The following is a 17,948-nucleotide window of genomic DNA, read 5'->3' as shown; positions in this document are numbered from 1 at the left end:
TGCAATATATTTTAATTGCATAAAGATCCTTAAATATATCATTATAAATTTTATACTCTTACATTTGGTTTAGATAATGATATATTTGGTATTGATTTCTGATTTAGAGGATTATGGATTTCAATAGGTGGTGACCACCAAATTGGCCCATTCATTGAGATTTACAAGATTTCTTTATTTGATGTTTAAAAAAATTAGATATATTAAATTTTTTAATAGATTCTTTGATATTGATGTATCAAGAAGAATGAATACATTTATGGACATGGTTGATTAATCCATGACTTAAAGAGTTATAGATTTCAATGGATGATGACCACCAAAGTGACTCATTTATTGAAATTTATGGGACTCCTCTATCTGGTATTTCATAGAATTAGATATATTAATCTTTGATTAATTGCTTACTATTAGTGTATTAAGTTGGATAAATGAATTTATGCATATGAGTAGTCGATCCTTAATTGAAGGTTTGTGGATTTCAATGGATGGTGACTACCAAAGTGGCCTATTTATTAGGATTTATAAGATATTTTGGTATGATACCTTGAAGAAATTCAAAAGCATTACAAAATTATTGCATACAATTATCTCTCCAAAAAGAGCTTATTGTGTGTTATAATTTTGAATTGGAACATTTAGTGACTAGTGAGTGTACATGGTCTAAAAATTCATTCTACCATAGTAGATGGATCTTTGAAAGCTTATGATATCTTGCTAAGTTGATTCTATTGGATGTTGGAGAGATACTTTATGTGGATCATTTTTTTTCAAAAAAAAATTATGGCATTGCACCAAGAGCTCTCATTAAAATAATGCTTATAAAGTTTTCAAGCATATATCTTATCCATTTTTATCCATTGATTAACTGTATAAAAGTTGTTTAGTAGTTAGCATATTTATATTGAATAACATTATATATTGGAGAGAGGCACCTTATATGGGTCATTTTCTTTCCAAAAAAAATTTATGGCATTACATCAAGAACTCTCATTGAAATAATACTTATAAAGTTTTTTAAGTATATATATTGCTCATATTTGTCTATTGATTAACTGCATAAAAATTATTTAGCAGTTAGCACTCTTTAATGCTCTTATTAAGACTCTGACTGTAATAAACTATAATATATGAAAACATAAAATTGTATAAGCATTGTATTTGATAGAATTTAGATGTTGCACTAAGTAATGATCCTCCATCTTAGATTATTAGTGAGAGTAGTATAGAATACAGACTACATATGAAAGGTGATAAAAAGTGAATCATCTTAGCCTTGGAATCATGAAGAAGTCCATTGTTAATACCATTCTGATTGTTATACTTAAGAATGATGATTATAAATAATTCTTTAACCTCATTAGTAGGAGGTATGTAGAATTTGATAAGATAGAGGCTGGATAGCTAATGGATAACTTAATCAATATGAAGTATGATGGCATTATGGTGTTAGAGTTTATATTATGAAACTAGAGAGTATTGCACCTAAGCTTAATAATTTGAGATCTGATCGTGGTGGTGAATATTTTGATCGATAAGATAAATTTGGCCAACAAACGGGACCACTTGCCAAATATATAGGATAGTGGCTCAATACACCATTCCTGAAACTTTTGAGCAAAATGCATGGTGTGACTGAAAAATTACACTCATAAAAAAAAATATATTAGAAGCATGATGAATAGGTATAATTTATTATGATATCTCTAGCATGAAGCTCTAAAGACCGTCATCCATATCTTGAATAGAGTTTTTAGTAAAATAGTTTTCAAGACACCTTTTTGAGTTATCGGTTGGTAGGAAGTCCAGTATTAATCTTTTTCATGTCTGGGGCTACCTTATAAAGGTTAAGTTATATAATCCGAATCAAAATAATAATAAAAAAATTATAATAATAAAAGTATAATAATAATAAATGAGTATATTAATTATTATATAAGTATCAATGATAGTTTGGATTAGAACTACTTATTATTATTTGATTGACTATTCAAATAATTCTAAAGGATATAGATTCTACTATCCTGACAGACGTATGAAGATTGTTAAGTCTAATTATGCCAGATTTTTAGAATCTAATATGATTGATTATAAATGCTCTCATACTGAAGATATAATATTAAAGAAAAATAAGTCATTGTTCATATTCCAATTATCTAAGAAAATATTATATTTCATCCTGAAAGGATAGTGGAAGAGCAATATCAGATATATGAACTGATTATAGCACCTTCATAGTTAATTAATGAAGTACCAGTAAAGAAATCACATAAAAGAAAAGAAATTTGTCATTCCTAATGACTATTTAGTTCATTTAGTTAAGAATGACTATGGCCTTAGCCATATGGTTAACTCAGTCTCATATGATCGACTATTATACGTTTTTAGTCAGCTAAGTAGCTTAAAGCTATATGTGATGCAATGCAGTCTATGGTTGAAAATAAAATATAGGATCTAATGGTATTATCTTAAGGCCTAAGTAAGTATTTAAAATTAAGAATGACTTTAAAGGTAATATTAAATATTTCAATGCCAGATTAATAGTTGCATAATGATACATAAAAGAGGCATGAATTACAATGAGGCTTTTTCTTCAGTCTCTTGTAAGGATTCTTTAAGTATAGTCATGGCATTGGTAATCCATTTTGACTTAGAGCTTCATCGAAAGAATTTTACATGATTAATCATAAAGTTTTATTGAGAGTGAAAAGGAATATATGGTATACAGACCTAAGGGATATATCTATGGTCTTCAGTAGTCATCGGAAAAATGATATCTTAAGTTGATGACATCGAGAATTTTTTGAGATTTATAGATAATAAAGTGGATCAATATATGAATCTTAAGATCAATGGGAGTAAATTTTTTTTTATCTAATATATGGATGTTATTTTGTTTGCCAGTAGTGACTCTATTATAGCATAAGATCAAACTTTGCTATCTAAAATCTTTGATATAAAGGAACTGAGAGAAGCTTTATTTATACTCGATATTTAGATTCATAGAAATTGTTGGGTATAAAATACCCACAGCCGAAGTCCTCAGCAGAATCAACTCCAGGAGGACTCCGACCGGACTCCTACGGGAGCCGGGCTTCGTCCTCGACTCCAACGGCTGCAGACAGACTTCGTCCGGACTCCTACGGGAGCCAGACTCCGCCGACAACTTCAACCGCAAGTAGACTCCGCCCGGACTCCTACGGGAGCCGGGCTCCGTCCTCAACATCAACTGTCGGTAAGCCTTGTCCGGACTCCTACGGGAGCCGGACTTCGCCTTTGACTTTAATTGCAGGAAGACTCCGCCCGGACTCCTACGGGAGCCGGGCTTCGTCCTCGACACCAACGGCTGCAGACAGACTTCGTCCAGACTCCTACGGGAGTCGGACTCCGCCGACAACTTCAACCGCAAGTAGACTCCGCCCGAACTCCTACGGGAGCCGGGTTCCGTCCTCAACATCAAATGCCGGTAAGCCTTGTCCGGACTCCTACGGGAGCCAGACTTCGCCTTTGACTTTAATTGCAGGAAGACTCCGCCCGGACTCCTACGGGAGCCGGGCTTCGTCCTCGACACCAACGGCTGCAGACAGACTTCGTCCGGACTCCTACGGGAGCCAGACTCCGTCGACAACTTCAACCGCAAGTAGACTCTGCCCGAACTCCTACGGGAGTCGGGCTCCGTCCTCAACATCAACCGCCGGTAAGCCTTGTCCGGACTCCTACGGGAGTCGGACTTCGCCTTTGACTTTAATTGCAGGAAGACTCCGCCCGGACTCCTACGGGAGCCGGACTTCGTCCTCGACTCCAACGGCTGCAGACAGACTTCGTCCGGACTCCTACGGGAGCCGGACTCCGCCGACAACTTCAACCGCAAGTAGACTCCGCCCGAACTCCTACGAAAGCCGGGCTCCGTCCTTAACATCAACTGCCGGTAAGCCTTGTCCGGACTCCTACGGGAGCCGGACTTCGCCTTTGACTTTAATTGCAGGAAGACTCCGCCCGGACTCCTACGGGAGCCGGACTTCATCCTCGACACCAACGGCTGCAGACAGACTTCGTCCGGACTCCTACGGGAGCCGGACTCCGCCGACAACTTCAACCGCAAGTAGACTCCGCCCGAACTCCTACGGGAGCTGGGCTCCGTCCTTAATATCAACTGCCGGTAAGCCTTGTCCGGACTCCTACGGGAGCCGGACTTCGCCTTTGACTTTAATTGCAGGAAGACTTCGCCCGGACTCTTACGGGAGCCGGGCTTCGTCTTCGACTCCAACGGCTGCAGACAGACTTCGTCCGGACTCCTACGGGAGCCAGACTCCGCCGACAACTTCAACCGCAAGTAGACTCCGCCCGAACTCCTACGGGAGCCGGGCTCCGTCCTCAACATCAACTGCCGGTAAGTCTTGTCCGGACTCCTATGGGAGCCGGACTTCGCCTTTGACTTTAATTGCAGGAAGACTCCGCCCGGACTCCTACGGAAGCCGGGCTTCGTCCTCGACTCCAACGGCTGCAGACAGACTTCGTCCGGACTCCTACGGGAGCCGGACTCCGCCGACAACTTCAACCGCAAGTAGACTCCGCCCGAACTCCTACGGGAGCTGGGCTCCGTCCTCAACATCAACTGCCAGTAAGCCTTGTCCGGACTCCTACGGGAGCCGGACTTCGCCTTTGACTTTAATTGCAGGAAGACTCCGCCCGGACTCCTGTGGGAGTCGGGCTTCGTCCTCGACTCCAACGGCTGCAGACAGACTTCGTCCAGACTCCTACGGGAGCCGGACTCCGCCGACAACTTCAACCGTAAGTAGACTCCGCCCGAACTCCTACGGGAGCCGGGCTCCGTCCTCAACATCAACTGTCGGTTAGCCTTGTCCGGACTCCTACGGGAGTCAGACTTCGCCTTTGACTTTAATTGCAGGAAGACTCCGCCCGGACTCCTACGGGAGTCGGGCTTCGTCCTCGACTCCAACGACTGCAGACAGACTTCGTCCAGACTCCTACGGGAGCCGGACTCCGTCGACAACTTCAACCGCAAGTAGACTCCGCCCGGACTCTTACGGGAGCCGGACTTCGCACCTGATTTTGATTGCAGGAGACTCCGCCCGGACTCCTACAGGAGCCGGGCTCCACCCGCGACTTCAACTCCGAGAGGACACCGCCCGGACTCCTACGGAAGCCGGGCTCCGCCCGCGACTTCAACTCTGAGAGGACTCCGCCCGGACTCCCACGGGAGCCGGACTCCGCCCACGACTCCGACCTCAAGGGGGACCCCGCCCGGACTCCCACAGGAGCCGGGCTTCGTCGCCAACTTCGACTGCTGGTAAGATCCGTCCGGACTCCTACGGGAGCCGGACTTCGCACCTGATTTTGATTGCAGGGGACTCCGCCCAGACTCCTATGGGAGCCGGGCTCCGCCCGCGACTTCAACTCCGAGAGGACTCCGCCCGGACTCCTACGGAAGCCGGGCTCCGCCCGCGACTTCAACTCCGAGAGGACTCCGCCCGGACTCCCACGGGAGGACTCCCACGGGAGCCGGACTCCGCCCACGACTCCGACCTCAAGGGGGACCCCGCCCGGACTCCCACGGGAGCCAGGCTTCGTCGCCAACTTCGACTGCCGGTAAGATCCGTCCGGACTCCTCCGGAAGCCAGACTTCGCACCTGATTTTGATTGCAGGGGACTCCGCCCGGACTCCTATGGGAGCCGGGCTCCACCCGCGACTTCAACTCCGAGAGGACTCCGCCCGGACTCCCACGGGAGTCGGGCTCCGCCCACGACTCCAACCGCAAGGAGGACTCCGCCCGGACTCCTACGGGAACCGGGCTCCGCCCGCGACTTCAACTCCGAGAGGACTCCGCCCGGACTCCCACGGGAGCCGGGCTCCGTCCATGACTCCAACCGCAAGGAGGACCCCGCCCGGACTCCTACGGGAGCCAGACTCCGTCATCAGCTCCGACCGCTACCGAACTTCAACCGACGGATCTGCACTCCCTGGCAGGCCACAATAACGGCCACGATCCTGCTCCACTTCCTGCGGTGGATTCCGGGCAGCTCCATCACTCCCTGACAGGCCGCAGTAACGGTCACAGTGCTGCTCCACTTCCTACGACGGATTTCGTGCAGCTCCATCACTCCCTGACAGGCCGCAGTCACGGTCACAGCACTGCTCCACTTCCTACGACGGATCTCGCGCAGCTCCACTACTCCCTGGCAGGCCACAATAACGGCCACGATCCTGCTCTACTTCCCGCGATGGATATCGCGTGATTCTCCCACCCGCTGGCAAGTCGCGACAACAGACGCCGCTCCACTCCCGCGACAGACTCCACATGGCACACCCCGGTGATAGCCACGGGTCCACTCCACTACTCTTCGTAGCAAACTCCGCCTGACCCTGGGCAGCCCACTGCCAGACGGTTACAGATGTCGCTGTCAGGCTACTGCCCCCTCCGTCTATAAAAGGGGGCTCCAGATACGTTATTCAATAAGCTCTCATCTTTCATCTAAAAACTCTGCTAAATTCTCCGTTCGAGCACTTCATTCTTGTTGAGGCAGAGAACTGACTTGAGCGTCGGAGGATCTTGCCGGAGCAACCCCACCTCCGGTTTAGACTTTCTTTGCAGGTTCCGACGGCGACCGCGACTTCCTCGACTCCAGCTTCTCCGGCGCAAGCGGATTTTTGCACCAACAGGAATAGTCTGTGATATATTAGTATTGTCTCGGAGAGATCACATTGATTGTGTACTGAATGATTTTGGTATGCATAATTATAAATTTGAAGATATACATATGGTCAAGGGAGATAAATTTAGTGAAAATTAGTTTCCTAAGAATAATGTAGAAAAAAATTCATAAAGAATGTATCTCATTTAACTACTATGTGTAGTCTGATGTATGTAAAGATTTACGCCAGATCAGATATAGCATATATGTGAATGTACTTTATGGATATATATAACAAATCTAAGTAATTAGATATTATGATTTTAAATTTTACTGATTGCGTGGATGATATGAAATATGATTTTATTATATTTTAATGATGGTTGGAGGAGCTATTTTTTAAAAGGTTCAAAACAGACTCTTGTAGTATCTTGTGCCATGCTGACAGAGTTTGCAGCATGTTAGGAGCCGCAACTCAAACTATTTTATTTAGAGACTTCGTCCCAAGGTATATTATTATTGATTCTATCTCGAAACTACTTTAGATTTATTGTGATAATAGTGCAACTGTATTCTTTTCAAAAAATAATAAAATTTTCAACATTCCTATTTATATAGAGATGGCAGTCAGAGATTTGATTAAAAAGAGATATTGTAATTGAATACATAAAGATTGATGCAATGCGGAAGATCCATTGACCAAAAGACTTAGATTCACCATATTTAATAAACATGTAAAAAATATAGATTTGTTGGAATCTTATGATATACTTGGTCCGTGGGAGCATTATTTTTATTGAACATCATATAGATATTATAAAGCTTTTTTTTTCATTATTTTCATAATGAAATATTGCATTTACATCTATATACATAAAGATGATTATAAATGCCGATTAAATGAAAGTCTTAAGCATAAAGGTGTTGCTTAAGCATAAAGATATTAGTTGAATCGAAGTCTTAAGCATAAAGATACCACTTAAGTATAAAAATATTATTTATATTGCAATCACTATAAAAAAACTGTCTATTAGCAATGGTTAATTACCATCAATAATACTGATGAAAATATCTTAGTCGCTAATTACCATTATTAGTGACAACATAATTGCCGTCGCTAATAATGATAATTAGCGATGACAGTACCATTAGTAATAATTTTTTAATTTAAATTTAAAAAAACTATTAGCATCACTAATATTTTTTAATTAAAATTTTAAAAAAATTATTAGCGATGACATTATCGCTAATAGTTTTTATTTTTTTAAAAAAACTCATAATTAAATATTTTAAAACCTATTTTATAATTATTTTTTAAAATCTATTATAAATAAAATAATAATTATTTAATATAATTATAAATAAAAAATAATTATATAACATTAAAAATATAAATTATATAATTTTATAAATCTACTTTACAAGTTTAAAAATTACATACATATAAAAAAAAATAAATAACATATGAATGTAGCATCTCAATGAGTGAGCATCTTAACAAATTAAAATCTAAAAAATAGATACAAGAAAAAATATACTAGAAAAATTATGTATAGGCAAACAATTAAGATAATAAAATGGTACTGAGTGATATAAATCAATTAGGATGATTATAAAAACTATAACATAGTTTCAATATGTAAAAGAGAAACAAGCAAATCATTAGATGTTAGCATTAATAGAGATGGAGATTTTAATGACTTGCTAGCTCATGCATACTTTTGATGCAATAAATAAAAAATAAAAAAATAAAAAATAATATATATACAAATTGATGCTCAACACATCATAACTAATTATTCCATATCATCTAATGTTAATACCTAAAATTAATAAAATATAAAGTTAACATGAATATTTGAGTAAAGTTTATCCTTTTCAAGGTCATCAGGATCGGCATGGACAACAACAGCCCTTTCAATAATGAAATTTGGTCCACTGAGAGGAATCTACAAAAAAAAAATAAACATGAAAGAGTTTAAAAGATATAAAGAATAATATTTTATTAAAAATAAATTAAACATAAAAAAAATAAATAACCTGCTTGTCAACAATGCTAAAATTAATAGTCCATGAAACATCAAACAAAAACCACATAAACATCCAATATTGTAGTAATCAGCTATGCATAATGCTTCAGTAAACCTACTCAAGCATAAATATCACTTCTAATACCAAATTATCATTTTTAAATGTTATGGAAATAACAACGCAGCATCATAAAGTGGCCATGATAAATAGATCATACCATTTTTGCCAGCAGTCACATTTCCAAGATCACCAGCATAGTAGTTCTTGTCTTCAGGTGCCCCATGTTCCTTCCCAGCAAGATTAAAATGCGGCCCTACATTTGAAAAAAATATTAGAATAATCCATAAATCAAGCACTTAAATCATAGACAATATTGAATCTGCAAATAAGAGTTTGCTACCAGTAGACATGCAACCATTGATGGTATCACCAAGAGCATGAACATGGAATCCATGAAGCTCGTGAGCCCAGAGATGTTTGCAATTATCTTAGTAGGATCGCAGTTGGGGCTCGGAGAGATGGAAGGCGATCGAGGGCTCGTAGTTGGAGGCTCAGGAGGCGGGAGGCTGCCGAGGGCTCATGGTCGGGGGCTCGAGGAGGTAGGAGGCGGTCGGGGGCTCAGGGAGAAGGGAGGTGGCCGCGGTCTTGCGATTGAGGGCTTAGGGAGGCGGGAGGCAGCTCGTAGTCGGGGGCTCGGGGGGGCGGGAGGCAGTTAAGGGCTTGCGACCGGGGGCTTGGGGAGGTAGGAGGTGGCTGGGGGCCTAAGGAGGCGGTCAGGGGCTTGGGGAGGCAGTCGGGGGCTCGGGACTAGAGGCTCGAAGAGGCGGGAGGTGATCGAGGGCTCGGGGAGGCGGGAGGTGGCTGGGGGGTCGATCCGGCAAGGGAAGGCGATGGGGGGCCCGATCCGACAAGAGGAGGCGGTGGAGGGTCTGATTCTTCAAGGAGAGGGGCGGGAGGTCGATTTGATAAGGGGAGGCGGGAGGGGCCGATCTAGCAAGGGAGCGATAGGAGGAGGCAATGGGGGGCTAATCCTTCAAGGGGAGGGGTGGGAGGCCGATCCAACAAGGGGAGGCAACGGAGGGTCGATCCAAGAAGGGGAGTAGTGGGGGAGAAGGGGGAGGCAGTCGACGGCCCGATCTGGCAAGGAGAGGTGGTGGGGGGCCGAATCGACAAAGGGAGGCGACGAGGGGAGAAGGAGGAGGCAGTCGATGGCAAGGGAAGAGCTTGAGGAAGATGATACGCATGCGGAGAAGGGGATGGGGAAAAATCAGGATGCACGAGGTGGGGGAAAACCATGGTGCATGAGGAAGATAATAGGCATAAAGGGGGAAGTGACTAGCGACAGCTAAACGCCATTACTAATAATAAAAAATCCATCGCTAATAATTATAGGCCAAATTAATAAAAAATCCCTCGCTATTTTTTTTAAAATATAATATAATTTTAAAATTTAAAATCTATCTTCACCGTTCATTATCTAAATAATTATTATTAGAGTATCATCACAAAAGATCATCTCGATCTGGTAGCCTTAGCTATGTCGATCAATAAAATTTAATTTTGACGGTCATGAATGACTGCATAATGATCTGATAGATAGAAATCATCAATGGATTTAAAAATTTAGAATGATGATCTTGATGATATTTATAGTATATTATCAAAATTTTACTTCAATCGAACATCATTATCATGGTTAATTTAGTATAGTATGATTTCAACTATTAAATAAAAAATAAGTGATCAAAAGGCCAAACGACATCCGATTAAGGTGATTTTTTAGATAAATGATCTTTGCTACTACTTTAATCATTTGTATAGTGATGATCATAAAATTCAAATTACGCATATATGAACCATCTACATTAAGCAGGTCTTACAAAAGCATAAGTATAATTACTTAAGGACTTTAAGAATGAGTATCAAGAGATATATAGTTTTGCATCGCTCATATACGTATGGTTTGAATTTTATGATCACCACCATATAAACAATCAAAGTAGTAGTAAAGATTATTTATCTAAAAAATTATCTTATAATCGGACACTATTTGATCTTTTGATCACTCATTTTTATTTAACGGTCCAAATCATTCCATACTAAATTGATCATGATAATGATGTCTGATTGAAGTAAAATTTTGATAATATGCTATAAATATCATCAAGACCATCGTTGTAAGTTTTCAGACCCATCGGTGATCTCTATCTATCAGATCATTATGCGATCATTCATGACCGTCGAAATCAAATTTTATTGATCTACATAACTAGGGCTTCCGTATCGATGCGGTCTTTTGTGAGGATACTCTAACAATAATTATTTAGATAATGAATGATGAAAAAAATTTTAAATTTTAAAATTATATCATATTCAGAGAAAAATAAAAAATTATAGATTATTAGCGACGGTAATACGCTTCCTACCATCGCTAATAAGTTTAATAAATAAAAAAAAATTATTAGAGATGGCCGATAACCATCGTTAATACTTTTTTTACGATCGTTGATAAGTTTAATAAATAATTTTTTTTTGCGATGGCTAGATCCGTCGCTAATAGTGCCATCACTAATGATTATTAGCAACGATAATCGCCATCGCTAATAATCTTTTCATTGTCATTAATAAATTTAATAAATATTTAATAAATTTAATAAATTATTAATGACGAAAAAGTTACCATCGGTAATGCCACTGTCGCTAATACCTTAATTTCTTATAGTGAATTGATATCATTGATATCATGATCCACTTTAAAACACAGAGATTTATCTTGAGACATATGATAAAAGTTTGACATAAGCTCTAAATTATTGTAACTTTCATTGGAAAGCATAAAAGTATTTCATTTGAAATCATATAGTGGACTGATGATGAGCTTTATATGTTTTGATCACATGGATATAAGGTTCACACTACACACATTACATCACTGAAATCCATATCGATAAGATTACTAATATTTGTAACTATAAAAGGGTCTAATATCAATAAATGGTATGAATACTGCTATGACTCAATATTAGTGATTTTAGCGGATCAAATTTTGACTAAAGATGTTATTCGTTTAGGACATTTGCATATGAGGCCACATGAGATCCTCTTAGCCCAAGAGTCATTTTTTAAACTATATATAATAATTATAATTTTTTAAATAAAAAGGATCTTAATCAATGTCGTCTAAGTGGGAGATGTTAAAAATTCTCATAAGGTATGCTTCCATTGATTATAGACCGATTTTTTATTCTGATTTGTTACAAAAAATACGGACTAAGTTGTCATCCGAATGAATGGTTAAGGAGCCCATAATTACTTGTGATCATATTATTTTGGATCCTATCGTCTTAATTATATAAATATGACAGATATCGGTGTAGGCCTGACTCGTCTAATAGGCTCTATAATGGATGGATCTATTAGCATTACTAACTAAGCTAGATCTCCATTCCACTCCTATATATATCCATCTGTAGAGAAATTTCTAGGATATTAAGATCTTTGCATCCCTAGGACAGAACTCATCCCATTGAGAAGACAGGCATAAAGTAGAGAAAGAGAGAAAGATCTATACCTCCATCGTTGATTTCTTCTTCTGTAGGATGCTACGACAATGATCCCTAATGGCCGCTCAGAGATTAAAGTGTAATTTATTGATTGAATTTTATTTTTTTTTATTTCTTCGAAGATTTTTTTGTGTTCTAATATTCTACGTGACATCCATGAGAATTTTCTTCATTAAATTTCTAACATTGCCATCCTTGTTGGGAGAGATGGTGAAATGTTGTTGATGACTTCCAACCAGTCAAAGGAGCTCAAAGAAAAAAAGAAATTATTGGTTAGAACTATTTTACTATATAAATTTTAAATTATTTAATAAAAAATTATCACATCATTTATTATTGAAAAAGTTTCATTATTAGTTATCTAAGTTTCGTTGAAAATTTTGAATGAAAAAAAATTTATTGTTAATCATGATTAGTTAATTGATAATTTTTGCTATTTTGAACAGAAAAATTCATCATTTTTGATGACACCATATGATTTTTTATTGAATGGTCTAATATCCACGTGGTAGAATGATTTTTATCAATATTTTTTTTTTTTTCAAAAAAAACCTGCAGTTACATTGTTAGACTGAAGCAGTAATATACACTACCTTCCTCCTCTACTCCAAATACAAAGAAGGCAACAAAGAATTAGCACAAACAAGAAGAGTATATTGCCCTTGACTACTCAACCAATAAATATTCAAGAGGAGTATATTGGGAAGGCGGAGAAGGCGGAAGGACGAGGAAACGGTGCGCGCATCTGGAGATCGAAGCTGATCACCAATAAAATATTTCCAGATCCCATTTTTGGGAATCTTTTGGAAATCTTGCGCAAAGATATCGACATAGTGGTACAATTTTTATCCACTTTTGCCGTTATTTATATGCCGTTATATCAATTTTGTACATAGTTAATTATATATGAAATCAAAGAACAAAAATAAAATTTTTTGCCGATAGGGACTCAATATGAAATAGTAGACATTGTAGGGGGTGGTTCTCCAATTTCTCTTCCATGTTGGAATATTGTTGATGAACACCTGTTTTCTTTACATAAATTAACATCATTTTTTTTGGATAATTCAGATAAACCAATCCACTCAAGCATAAATATGTACATAAAATCAGCAAACGAAATATTCAAAAATTAAATAAGAAGATCTATAATAGAATTCTTTACAGTCTTAATACGGTTGACTACATAAGCGATGATCTAATCAGTTAAATATTAATTATTTATAAGTATATAATATCTCAAAATAGAGTAATATGTGAATATTATCTTTTTATAGATATGTAATATCTTAAAAGAGAGCAATGTGTCCAGCTATGGAGTCATATACCTGACTATTTTATGTTTATTGTAGGTACGCTTAAAGTTTCATATTTAGTCCTCCAAGTAGCTAGGATACTGTGTAAAGCTAGATTTATTTTCTAATTAGATATTTTTGTTTTGATATAGTCTATTATAAATAATATATATATATATATATATATATATATATATATATATATATATATATATATATATATATATATATATAATTTTCTTAGTGTCTAGAAGATGGGGGAGCAAGTGTAAGATGCCGGTCCACCCAGGGGATATCAATTTTTGCAACACATGGCCTTGCAAATGTAAGATGCCGGTCCACCTAGGGGATATCAATTTTTGCGACACATGGCCTTCAACCGGGTGGTACGGCATTGGCAGCCTCTCATTGTTGAGGTAACTTTTTTTTTTCCTTAAACCTTTTTTAATCCTAGAGTGATGTGGTGGGCCCCTTGAGCACTAAGGTGATGGGAGGAGCAATGGGTGGACTAGCTGAGAAGATGGGGTATGCGTGTGGGGTAAATGTGGGTTATGTGGCTTTTTGTGACACCAGATACATAGGATATGAATTAGATAATATCATCATCTCCTTCTTGTGTTTAAGATATTAATTTTTGTATGTGCTGCCGCTCCCATAAGTTAGCTTCCATGTGTTAGTTTTTTCATGGAGTGCCACTTTTTGTGAAAGTGATCGCACTTGTTTGTACTTTGGCCATGATAGGTTTTGTGGTCTTGAGCCTAAATACAAGCCAGTTAAGTCCGAGTTGATGTCATATAATTGGAACTCAAGTTAGGTTATATTACGGTGGTTATCATAAGTATCTCAAATCAACATGCCAACCATGAGATATTTCATGTCTTCAATCCATCACTGGGACTGCTGCTTAAGAACTAAACTAAGATATATCAGACCGTATATAGAGCAGAGCTACTTGCATTTGATCTATCGCGTAATGTGCCTGACGCATTGACTATCTCTGTTACTTCGATAGGTTAATGTCTTAGCACGTGGATTATCTTTGTTATCACAGTCGACTCACTTTCTGATATACGCGATAGCTGTCCACCTCCAATAGATAGACTCATGTGTAACCATCTCCCCTAATCTCGTGAGAGCAATTAAGGGTTAAATTATCTCATCGACAATGATATGTTCTAACAACCCTCCAATCTCGAAATCTCACAATTTTCATACAGCTATGTGGCCAGCTGTTCGACAACCTTCTATATAAGTAACCAAAGTCTCGAGGATCAAGATAAGCCAATCAATCCTTCTTAGAGAACTCGTTGATACTTCTATTGTTCTCTGAATCTGACTTGAGCGTCGGAAGATCCTCACCGAAGTGAAAACCTTCGATTTGGATTTGTTTTACAGATCACTCCAGCGCCAACATCCCTACACGAGGCTCAGCCGTCCTCTTTCTGATCTTGATCGAATCGAGTAGCAACAGATACAAGAAGGATGTAATCTTCATTATGCTTTTGAAATGAACATCATCTCGGCTCTCCAATGCCGCTGCCTCTTGCCGGGCGGAGAGCTAAACCAACAGTCGGGTGCAGCAACCGATGATTGAGACTCTCATGTCGGCCCAGCCAACACTGGTCATGAAGGATCAATTCAGTCTGCTCTTCCAGCAGGTCTAAAACTTGACAGCCATCATCCAGACGATCCAGACTGTCTGTTGCCTCTCCCCACGGTGTCACAACCTGCTTAGGCTACCCCTATACCTCCTTCAGCGGTGCAACCGATGGCCTTCTCGACGGTACCATCGATGCCTCCCACGGTGGTGCCCCCATCGAATCCGATTCCATACTTTGCTCCTCAGCCGCGACCATGGTCGGAGCCATGTATGCCTCTGCAGAGTACAGAGAGGAGACACACCTATCAGAGCTGTTCCAAGGCCCAGCAGCCGGCCAGACAAAGATTTCCTAGTTTGCTATTGAGGCATGATTCAACCCCCGACCATCATTGTCCGCAGCATTTCGAGACCTGCACCGCCTAAGATCTTGATATCGAAAGGTGGTTCCAGATGCTCAACAAATAGATAAAAAAGAGGATTGAGAATGCACTCAACAATAACCACTCCTCGGTGCAACCCTATAAGGGGTCTAATACTAAGCCACCCTTCATCCCGAGAATAGTGCAGGAGCCACTCCCTCGGTACTTCAAGCTGCCTCAGTTAGAGGTCTACGATGGGACCACCGACCCCATCAACCATTTGGAGACCTTCAAGACGGTAATGCTCCTCCAAGAGGCATCTGATGCAATTATCTATCGAGCGTTCTCTCCGACTCTCAAAGGGACGGCTCGATAGTGGTACTTAAGTTTGAAGCCGACTTCTATCCACTCCTTCAAGGATCTATATCGATCCTTCATTAGTCACTTTATCAGCAGTCGATGACAGCAGAAGTGGTTCGACTACCTCCACACCATCAAGTAGAAGGAGGGCAAGTCAATCTGTGTTTATGTCCATCGTTTCAATGCGACGACTCTAGAGGTCTGTGATTTGGATTAATCGATCATGATGGCCACGATGATGGGTGGCCTATTAAAGAATGATTTGAAAAAATATTTGATCAAGACTTATCCTCAGAATTTTTTGGATATGCTTGTCCATGCAGAGAAGTATGCCTGCACAGAAGTGACCTTTGCAGAAGAGACCCTGTCACTTCTGTTGCGATAGGACAGAATAAGGAGCACTCCTCATGGTAAAAGCAGAGAAACCGCCAGCACTCCTGATCTCCACTCCATAGGCGGAGGAATAGAGGTCGAAATCATCGATCTCGAAGTCCTCAGAGAAGGGATCGACGGTCCTCACCCCCTGGGCATTATAATAATTATACACCCTTAACTGTTTTCAGGAGAGAAGTGATGATGGAGGTTCGGACCAAGCTGCCCTAGCCTCTCCAGATGTGGACAAAGCTAGAGCACCATCATGACCTAAATAACTATTATCTCTATCATCATGACCACAGTCATAATATTGAAGATTGCCTGTAGCTTCGAGATGAGATAGAGAGGCTCGTCAAGCAGGAAAGACTGAACCATTTCATTCGGAGGGTGACGCCTCAACGTCGACCTCCAAGAGCTCAGCAACCTTCTTCTTTGCCTCAGCAACCATTCCCTCTATTTCAGCCATGGCTGGTACCAGTGCAGCACAAGAGATAGAAAGTAGAAGGACAGGCGATGGTGGAAGACCGACCCATCCGAGAAGAAATCTATACAATAACTGAAGGATCATTTGGATTGACGGAGCCTTCAGAGATGAAGAGGCCAAGGGTCAAAGTTGAGGGCGAGGATGTTACTGTCTTCACCGAGCGAGATGTTGAAGGTGTATTTGCCCCGCATAATGATGTGATGGTTGTAACAGCAAACATTGCTGATTTTAATATACACCATATCTTTATTGATAATGAAAGCTCAATCGATTTTTTATATTTTTTTTATCTTTATCCAAATGGGGTTCACCCCAGACTAGCTAACTAGATTCGACATCTTAATTCAGAGTTTCTCCAAAAATTCGATGATTCTGGAAGGGATGATTAGGCTTTCTCTTACCATAGGTACTCCATCATAGTGAACGACAATTCAAGTCAACTTTTTGGTGGTTAAACTTTTCTTGACCTATAATGCAATCTTTGACTATCCAAACTTATGGACTTTAAAGGCTGTAGTGTCGAGCTACCATCTGATAGTGAAGTTTTTCACCAAGGAGTGGGGTAGATCTGAAGCAATCAAGCCATGGCCCATCAATGCTTTGCTACCAAGCTTCGAGCGAAGGGCCAGCCAGCCCAAGTGGAGGTCCAGACTGAGCTTCCAATAGGATTGGACATTCATGGTGATTTGATCAAGGAGCGTGCCCAGCCCACTAAAGGCCTCCTGGATGTCCCTCTGAGGAGAGAGGATCCCGATCGGATGGTGAAGATTGGCTCATGCCTAGATGAGGTAATCAAGAGTCGACTGATTGCTCTTTTGTTGGAGAATACGGATCTATTCGCCTGATCAGCCGAAGATATGCTCGATATCATTCCGACGGTAATATCTCATCACCTTAAGATGGATCCAACTCATCATCCAGTGAAGCAAAAGAAGTGAAGTTTCACTCCAGAGTGCCAGAGAGCTATAACTGAGGAGGTGGACAAGCTTTTCAAAGCCGACTTCATCAGGGAGGTCATGTACCCAAATTGACTGGCAAATATCATGCTGTCAAGAAGACAAACGAGAAGTGGCGCATGTGCATCGACTTTGTCGACTTGAATAAAGTCTGTCCTAAAGACAGCTACCCACTTCTCCGGATCGACCAGCTGGTGGATGCCATTTTTGGGCATGAGCTCCTCAGCTTCATGGATGCCTTCATCGATTATAATCAAATTCAGATGGTATC

General features: G+C 40.3%; 1 protein-coding gene across 1 annotated transcript; it reads right to left on the bottom strand.

Annotated features, from left to right (window-relative positions):
- Positions 1–8,483: 8,483 nt before the first annotated feature.
- LOC140856503 (superoxide dismutase [Cu-Zn]-like) lies at positions 8,484–16,703 on the bottom strand. The gene is made up of 6 exons (XM_073253968.1): positions 16,644–16,703; positions 16,251–16,385; positions 9,086–9,143; positions 8,903–8,998; positions 8,695–8,726; positions 8,484–8,603 (listed from the first exon to the last, which is right to left on the bottom strand). Exons 1-6 carry the CDS (start codon positions 16,701–16,703, stop codon positions 8,484–8,486), a joined length of 501 nt encoding a protein of 166 aa, XP_073110069.1.
- Between the last annotated feature and the right edge of the window lie 1,245 nt (positions 16,704–17,948).

Source organism: Elaeis guineensis, chromosome 1, assembly GCF_000442705.2.
Source record: "Elaeis guineensis isolate ETL-2024a chromosome 1, EG11, whole genome shotgun sequence".
NCBI lineage: Eukaryota > Viridiplantae > Streptophyta > Magnoliopsida > Arecales > Arecaceae > Elaeis > Elaeis guineensis.
The sequence above is the reverse complement of the archived record's forward strand: the minus strand, read 5'-3'. Positions and strand labels throughout refer to the sequence as shown.

Bases quoted from the DNA above. Each gene is read 5' to 3' on its own strand.
- LOC140856503 (XM_073253968.1), bottom strand. From the start codon at position 16,703: ATGGCTGAAATAGAGGGAATGGTTGCTGAGGCAAAGAAGAAGGTTGCT. The intron at 16,386-16,643 runs GTCGACGTTGAG...TATAATGCCCAG, and splicing joins AGGTTGCTGAGCTCTTGGAG to GGGGTGAGGACCGTCGATCC. The intron at 9,144-16,250 runs GTCCTATCGCAA...TGGGCTCACGAG, and splicing joins TGAGGAGTGCTCCTTATTCT to CTTCATGGATTCCATGTTCA.